At 36.9% G+C, this 8,957-nt stretch overlaps 1 protein-coding gene across 3 annotated transcripts in view; it reads left to right on the forward strand.

The window, feature by feature from the left end:
* rars2 (arginyl-tRNA synthetase 2, mitochondrial) overlaps positions 1-7,958 on the forward strand; it is a 31,860-nt gene extending 23,902 nt beyond the window's left edge. For all 3 annotated transcript variants that reach the window (XM_003215533.3, XM_016997367.2, XM_062980890.1), the window contains 2 exons: positions 1,961-2,024; positions 7,838-7,958. In XM_003215533.3, the coding sequence (XP_003215581.1) occupies positions 1,961-2,024; positions 7,838-7,924 (151 nt within the window). In that variant the 3' untranslated portion in view covers positions 7,925-7,958. The remainder of the gene's footprint in view (positions 1-1,960; positions 2,025-7,837) is intronic.
* Positions 7,959-8,957: the final 999 nt, after the last annotated feature.

Here is an 8,957-nt window from a genome sequence, read left to right on the forward strand (position 1 = left end):
AGCATGTTTCCTAGAGGCTTCTTGTAAACTTATCTTATCCCAGTGAACCGAGGCCTACATAGTTTCACTGCAACAAAATTGTCCATGATGTCTAAAGCTATGTAAGCTTTATTTGAAACTAGCTTGGGGACCTGGCAGTGCCCAGGTCATTCGAGAAAGGCATTGTTTGCCTGTGTTTGAAGTTTAGTGTAGATCCAGTGTCAGCTGGGTTCAGTTGGTGCAGGGAACTACAACTCCCATATGCAAATTCCTTCATACACAGTCCATCCCCCTCCCAACACCGCCCGGATGTAAAGTAAGTCATGGGGGCTCTATTTCTGTGGATGCAGGTGAACTATAACTCCCTTTCCCCCAGCGGACACCTGTGCCACATACACACATACGGGTTTTCGCTTTTATTATGGATTTAGATTAGATTAGATTTAGATTTAGAAGATAGAAGATTTAGATTTAGATTAGATAGATTAGATTTAGATATACGCCTGCAGAAATTTTATTATACTAAAAGGTAATTTTTGTTCCTGGGTTATACATGTCATTTCCTAATTTGTTCTGTTATAAAACTATGGAAAACTTTATTAAACTGCAAAAACTTTGTTTTTGTGGGACATCCTGCAGCACCTTTAGCTATAGTTTTTCAATGAATATCTCATAGAGTCTCAACCAATTCAACATGGTTTGTGGCAGCCACAAAAACAAAGTTTCTGGAGTATAACAATTACTTTCAAAGAAAGTACCACACAATTAAAGAGGAAAAACATCTTCAAATCAGGAACAGAAAATGTTTCAAATTTTATTGTGAAGTTATTTTTGATACTGTGTTGCAGGGTTGGGCAACTGTGGAACGGTAGTAGGCTGCTTTACTCCTCCAAGAGACCTTGGAGAGATGCATCTCCCTCACCACACACACACTGTACCCACCTCTCTTTCAAAACAAATCTAATTTTTTTTCCTCCTAAATGCCTGCTAGAGAAGCATTTTCACATCTGGACTCTCTTGGCACATTTTAGGTCCAATTTTTTTTAACTTTCTTTTTATCCCTGGGTGGCCCAGTATGTGTATGTTCAAGTCACTTGTCTGTCAATGTATGGTGACCCCATGAATTTTATAGAATTTATTTTGGCAACAAATACAGATGGTTTTGCCAATTTCTTTCTTTGCAGTACTGCCTAGAACACTTGGTATTTGTTGTCAGTCTCCCATTCATGTACTAATCACAGTCAGGCTGGATCTGATGACTTTAGGGTATTTGAGCCCTAGGGGCCACAAATAAAACCAGTGTTCCTGGGAACACTGTTTCTGCTGAGCAAGAAAAACCAGTCGGAGGAGGGCTTTACATGCCTAGTTGAGAACTGTGGTATTCTATGCACAACATTTTGGGGGACAACTGCCCTTGTGCAATAACAGTGCAAGGAGAGGAGGGAGAATGGCACTCAACATAGGCATGAAACACTAATCCAGAACATTGGAAAGCCATGAGTCCTCTGTTCCTGCCAGAAAAATGCCCCCACGTTTTGCAGTGGGAGCTCCCCATTGTGCCATGTATATTGTGTCTTGTATATTGTTTGCATTCCTTAACATGAATTCATAATGTGTCAGTGACGTAGCTCAGTCATCGTGAAGTTCTGCATCACAGGTCATGATGCCGGGTCTTGGCCATAGTTAATGAGTATATGCAATAGGTAAAGTAGGGAATGGGTGGCCTTTCTGGACTGCAGTTTCTATCATTTATAGCCTGCATTGATTGATGATGGTGAAAAGGAGGTGGGAGTTACCATCTGACGTTTGGAGGGCCATCAGCTCATTAATAGCTGCTGTATTTTATAAACAATAGAATTTTCAACTGGATTTTGAACATGATTAATTGATAGAAAATGCTACTGCCTTTGGCAGGGTGATTACTCTCTAGTCTATCCACACAGGATTGCAACTTCCTAATGACTTGGTGTTTTTTTTCCAGCCATTTAACAGCTGTTGCTCATAAAAGGCTTCCTGTGAAAGGCAGTGTTCCTGAATTAGCAGAGGTAATGTAAATAGTCACTGTTTGAATACTGTTGGGCACTTTGGGGGGGGGGGGGGAATAGTTCAAGAGGCAATATTAGGAAACTGTTAATAGGGTGTGGTATACAATAAAGAAATGGAAATAGGATTAGAGTTTTTTTAAAGTAAGGAAACAGTAGGATAAAATAACTTGCTTTAGTTCTGCACTGACAAGTCTGGATACAGTTCCTTCAAAATGTCCTGTAGAACTGTGAACATTTGTTCATATTAAATTGCATATTAAATTGCTCACTCCTACCTACATTTTTTAAAAGGACAAATTTTTCGTATTGTGCTCAGACCAAACCTTTCTTGATCTGAGAAAAGATGAGTGTATTCACTTTCTCAGTGGATGGTGATTCTTCTTTCCAAAGTCTCTCTCTTCCAGTACTGCTTGTACTTATGAACTGCTCTCAGGTAAAGGCAAAGTTAAAATGCAGGCTGTCAAAAGTTGGGTTATATTTGGTTCTTGGAAATGTTTGTCAAAGTAGAGAAAACACAGGTTCGGATATAGCAGGGTTGTTCTACCAGTGGAACTGCTTCTACCATCCGAGCAGGACCTGGAGGGAAGCCTCCCCTACACATTTCATGGGCCTCAAAACCTGCTCTACAGGACCGAGAAAGTTTCCATTAACATACAAGGGTGGGAAAGAAAGTCCTGACATGATAGTGGCCAAGTACTAGATCAGGAGTGGGCAAAATGTGGTCTCTGGGTTGCATGCAGACTGTCACCCCAATTCCCCATCCCAACAATCAGAAAAACCTTTTTACAAAAACACATTCTGTAAAACAAAATTGTGCATGTCTACCATGGACTAGATGGCTCTTGTTGTCTCTTCCCACTCTATAATTCTATGCAAAGCCCCCAAATGGTGTCTAGAGGACATAGGGACATTTTTGCCATTATCTTTTTGAAAAATCAAAGAGTGAATAGGAATTGACTTTTGGTGACTTTTTGTTAAAATTTTGAAAATGCTTTCCTTTCAAAGAGCGTTAGGAACATTTGGGGAGTGGGAGGCATTTTTTTTTGGTGAAAATACTGCAATCCTTCAACATCTCCTGAGAAGGTAATGCAGTCTCCTACTTCAATAAACTATGTTACTTCTTTGTTGAGAGTTAGGTCTATTTTGAGGACTATTTTGCTTTATCAGCTACAACCCAGATAGATAAAGTGCAGCCTTCGAACTGCCATTGGATTGCAGTTTACAGCATCACCTGTCATTAACAATATTGGCTAAAGTGACCAAGCAGGCTTTCTACCTGGAAGGCAAATTAAAGATAACACAAGAATAATCTTGAATATAATTGAACATATTCAAAACACAAAACTCAAAAAGGGGGCACTTTTATTATTGGATGCTGAAAAGGCCTTTGACCGACTAAACTGGAATTTCATTATTGAACTATTAAAGAACCTAAGATATGGAGGGAAATTTATTAATGGAATACAAGCCATATACACAGAACAAAGAGCCAAAATTAAAATTAATGGAGATATGGCTGAAATGTTTCCAATACAAAGAGGTGTGAGACAGGGATGCCCCCTCTCACCCTTACTATTCATACTTGCAATAGAAATCCTAGCAAGAAAACTACGTCAAGATGATGACCTGATTGGTATAAAAGTGAAAAACCAAAAATATAAAATAAAGTTATTTGCAGATGACATTATTTTAATGTCAGAAGATCCACAGAAAGAATTTCCCAAAATGATATGCCTGGTCAATCAATTTGGATCATTTGCGGGTCTTTCAATCAATCTACGCAAAACAAAAATATTAGCAACAAAGTTAAGCAATAAAGAAAAAGAAGAATTAAGTCAAGAAACAGGAATTGAAATAGCTCTCCAAGCAAAATATTTAGGAATAAACATAACAATGAATAACAAAGATCTGTATAAAAATAATTATGAAAAAACCTGGAATAAAATAAAAAATGATCTGAAAAAATGGATGAATCTGGATATCTCTCTCCTAGGACGGATAGCTACAATAAAAATGAATATCTTACCTAGACTATGCTTCTTGTTCCAGAACATTCCAATTGACATCAAGGAAAAAGAATTTACGAATTGGAATGCTGAACTTACGAAATTTATTTGGAGAGGGAAGAAACCGAGAATAAAGATGAAAAATTTACAAGACACTAAACAAAGAGGAGGACTGGCTCTTCCAAATCTAAAATTATACAGGGAAGCAGCTATATTGATTTGGTTAAGAGAATGGATCCATCTTGACAATCAGAGTCTCATAACTCTGGAAGGAGATAGTTTAAAATTTGGCTTACATGCATACTTAATTTATGGGAATGTGGCAGAAGACTCAAACTTTAATAAACACCCAATTAGGAAATCTCTGATGAATACTTGGAACAAATATAAAAAATTCTTTTAAAGAAAATTACCACAATGGACCTCGATCCAAGAAGCTTTCAAACAAAGTGGAAATTCAAAGGGCAATAAAAGATGGCCAACATATGCGGAAATACTCAAGAAAACACAAGATAACCTCCAACTGAAATCATTGATAGAAATAAACCAGCAGGGCTATAACATGAACTGGTTTGAATATGCACAAATACACCAACAATATCAAAAAGATGTGCATACAGGATTTGAAGAAGAAAAGACAGACCTTGATAAGATACTTCAATCAAGAAATAAACAACTATCTAAGCTTTACAGTCTCCTGTTAAAATTACACACAGAAGATGAATATATCAAGGAGTGTATGGTAAAATGGGCTAAAAACATTGGTCGCTCGATTAGCATAGATGAATGGGAATACCTCTGGAGAGTAAAAATAAAATTTTTCAGAAGTTATTCCCTTCTAGAAAATTTCTACAAAATGTTTTATCAAGCTTATATGACACCTGTTAAATTAGCCAAAATACAGCCACAATTAAAAAACACTTGCTGGAAATGTAAACAAGCAACAGGATCATTTTTCCACATGTGGTGGACTTGTAAGAAGGCAAAAAACTTTTGGATTAAGATTCATAAAACCACTGAAAAAATACTAAAGTTAAAAATACCCATGCACCCAGAAATATTCCTACTAGGAATAACAGATACATCACTGCTGAAGCCACATGATAAACTCTTCACTTTGATGACAACGGCTGCGAGAATAGTTTATGCACGAGCCTGGAAATTGGAAGAAACACCAGAAATGGAGGAATGGATCGTGAAAGTGACGGAGGTGGCTGAGATGGACATTCTGACAGGGTATCTCCAGTCAAAAGACCCTTCTGAGTTTAGGAAAGTCTGGGATCCCTTCAAAAGGTTTTTAGAAGGAAAGACCATTTCAACGTGGGGGTTTCAAATTTGACTATTATAAATTTTAATTTTCACCACTCGTTTAACTTCCTTCTGTGAAAAAAAAAAAGGTCATGATGAAGAAAAAAAAAGAACTACAGTTCACAATTGCTGGTGGCTTGTGAACAGGTTGTGAAACAGTGAGCTTTTTGCTTTTGCTTTTTGGTGTATTTCTTTGCCAAGTACTTTGCATTTTTATATCGCCATTTGTTCAGATTTTTTTTTCTTTTTTATATAAATATGGACATTTTAGCTTTGTTTTTGGTTTTTGGTTTTCTCTCTCTCTCTTTTTGATCCTTTTTAAATCTCAGTTTTCCCACTTTCTATACAATCAAATGTTCTCACTCTTTCAATGTTAATTTACTCTATCTTATAAGGTAAAACTTCAATAAAAATATATATTAAAAAAAAACAATATTGGCTAAAGTTTATGGGAGTTGCAGACCATTGGAAGGCTTCCTTTTGCCTACTCCTGCTATATAAGAATCTCTTATCACTATGCCTGGTAATGCAGCACTAAGAAATAGTTCAGGACTTAAACAGAATGGCAACATCAACTCATCCTAATTTAAAATTAGAAGCTTAATTTGCTATTTTAATGAGTTCACTTGGCAAATTAATCTGCTAAAAGCTGAGTTGAACAAACTGCCAGGATTTTTTAAAATTTTGGCAACCTTGATAAACAGGAACTATTTGAGGCAAAGGCTACTGTTCCAACACAATAAGTATAAGCTACTCAGAAATAAGCCCTATTGACATAATGTGGCTTTTAAAATTGCTGTCAAGTTGGCTTTGACTTATGGCAATCTTATGGCCGAGAGATCTCAAAGACATCCTGTTCCTAATCGCTCTGCTGATATCTTGACAATCCAGTCTATGACTTCATTGATCCAGTCTCTCTACCTGTAATATCGTTTTCCCACTTTCTCCATCTTTTTCTAATGGGTTATGTGCTTTCTTGACCTGGTGAAAATATGGCTGCCCCTGTTATTTTGGCTTCTAGGAAAAGTTCAGATTTGAATTGTTCTAGGACCCATTTATTTTCTTTCTTGGCAGTCCATAGTATCCATTAAACTCTCCTCTAGCGCCACATTTCTAATGAGTTTCTTTTCCTGTCAGCTTCCTTCAGTGTCGTTTTCACAATCTGACATAAAAATTGCCAAGTCTTGCGGCAAGATAGATAAGCCCTATTAGAACATATAGATCGTACTCAACCTATCTTGATGCCACCCTGTAAAGGATCCCTCCTCCACTTCGTGTATGGAACATAGACAATTTGTTTATTGTGTTTGCCTTTTGTTGATTTACCGTTGTGAGTAGGGCATAATGTTACAAGCTATGTATAGGATTTCTTAATTGAAAGAATACAATACGAAATCTCCGCAAGTGGCAGTTATTATTTATTTATTTATTTGCTACATTTATATGCCGCCCTTCTCACCCTGAAGGGGACTCAGAGCGGCTTACAAATTAAATTTACATACAATATTATATTAGTATAGTACAATACTGGTAACAAATTACTATATTGTACTGTATCAACATATTGTAATATTATTAGTAATATTACATGGAAAATATGATATATAATTAATATTATTATATTGTATTATTAGTATTATATCGTATTACAATATAATATTATGAATATTATATGTATATACAATATGTTATAATTATTACATATTGTAAAATATATTGTATATATATATATTTATAAACACACACACATATATATATTCAGTTATTCTGAAGCAAGTATAGATAGTGATAGTCAAAAAATGCTGTGTTCTTCTGATGCTTCCAAGTGTATACCACAAGTTAGATATGGCAGTATGTTGAAAACTTTTATCAAGCTTTACCAAAATATGGAAAATTCAGAATGAGCATGTCTACATGCAGAAATTGAGAATTTGGGAATTGGAAGATACAATTTGTACATCACTTTATAATCACTTACGATGTGATTAAAAGTTTATTTTCTGAGAGGGATTCTGAAAGTGTAGAAGGAAGAATGGACATCTATTCAATTAGAATCCCACCTAGTCCATTTTCTTTTCTTGCCTCTGTTGCCAACCAAGTAGTTATGGAAAACTGCCATGCAGGACTTGACTATCTGAACAATGGGGTTGTTGTATGTCTTTCGGGCTGTGTGGCCATGTTCCAGAAGTATTCTCTCCTGACGTTTCGCCCACATCTATGGCAGGCATCCTCAGAGGTTGTGAGGTATGGATAAACTTAGTTTATCTATAAACAACCCTGTGATCCCGGCCATGAAAGCCTTCAACAACATATCTATACAATAACTAATTCCTGTTATGCGTAGAAAAGTTACTCAGTATGACATATGGTCAAGTGTTATTGTTGGAACCAAGCTTTATAGACATCAGTGCAGATGTCAGTATATGTAAAATATGAATAGTTTCCGTTTCAGTAAGTAATGCCACCTTTCAAACTTTCTCCTGTTGTTTTTTCTTTCAGTCAAGGCTCTGTCTGTTTCAGGCTGTTCGCACAGTTTTGGGCAGTGGAATGAAGCTTCTAGGAATCACACCTGTAAATAAAATGTAATGGCTACCCCAAAATATATCTGCTCTGAAGACTACATGTTGTCCTGTGCTGTTCTTGTCTTCTCTGTAATGTTTAGGTGTCTTAACAATTAATTGAATGTATGATAGGATGATGAAACCCATCATCCCATTATTACCAAAGGAAGCTTGTCTAGGCCTCATTCAGTTAACTTTTCTAATATACTTGGTGATGGAAACAAAGTACAGATAATCTGTGACTGGACTCAACTCATATACCTTGCTTTCTCTACAACTAAAGCCTTGTATCTTCGGAGAATTTTAGCCACTTTAACACAGAAGCAGATTGTTTCATTAAGCAAAGATCTAAGTTCCATTTTATATTTTCCTATAAGCATGCCTGCACTTATATGGGGTGTGTATATCTAATGAGAATTGCTGAACCAGTAGAGTCTCATTCTTAAGTAGTTGGATTGCTGGGGGATAGCATCCAAGTTAGTGGTAGTGTATATCTTTTTGTTGTGGCTTAGGGAATTCAATACCTCCCTCATGCAGGAGGCTGCAACCTTCTCAACACTCAACTTTCTCTTTTGGGCCTAATGACATAACCATCTTCCAAAAACATCTGGAAGACCCCTAGAGGTGCTGGAGGATGCCACTGTGCCTCTGGCTATAGGGACACAGCCCAGTGCTCTACTGCTGCCACCTACTAAATGGTCATGTGAGGAGGTGCAAGAGGTAGGTGGATCCTATAGCTGGGATTTTTTGCATCTTTTTGACATAAAAGGTAAAGGTTTCCCCTGACGTTAAGTTCAGTCGTGACCGACTCTGGGGGTTGGTGCTCATCTCTATTTCTAAGCCGAAGAGCCAGCGTTGTCCATAGACATCTCCAAGGTCATGTGGCTGGCATGACTGCATGGAGCGCCGTCACCAGAGGCCCCATCTTTTTGACATAAAAGATGGCTATTTCTACATTGGAAAGATAACTCCTCCATCTGTGATCTAAGTGAATCTTGCACTTGAAACATTTGAAAGAACTATGCATAGACAAATGCTATAAATGGACTTATATTTGG

Source organism: Anolis carolinensis, chromosome 1, assembly GCF_035594765.1.
Source record: "Anolis carolinensis isolate JA03-04 chromosome 1, rAnoCar3.1.pri, whole genome shotgun sequence".
NCBI classification, from domain to species: domain Eukaryota; kingdom Metazoa; phylum Chordata; class Lepidosauria; order Squamata; family Dactyloidae; genus Anolis; species Anolis carolinensis.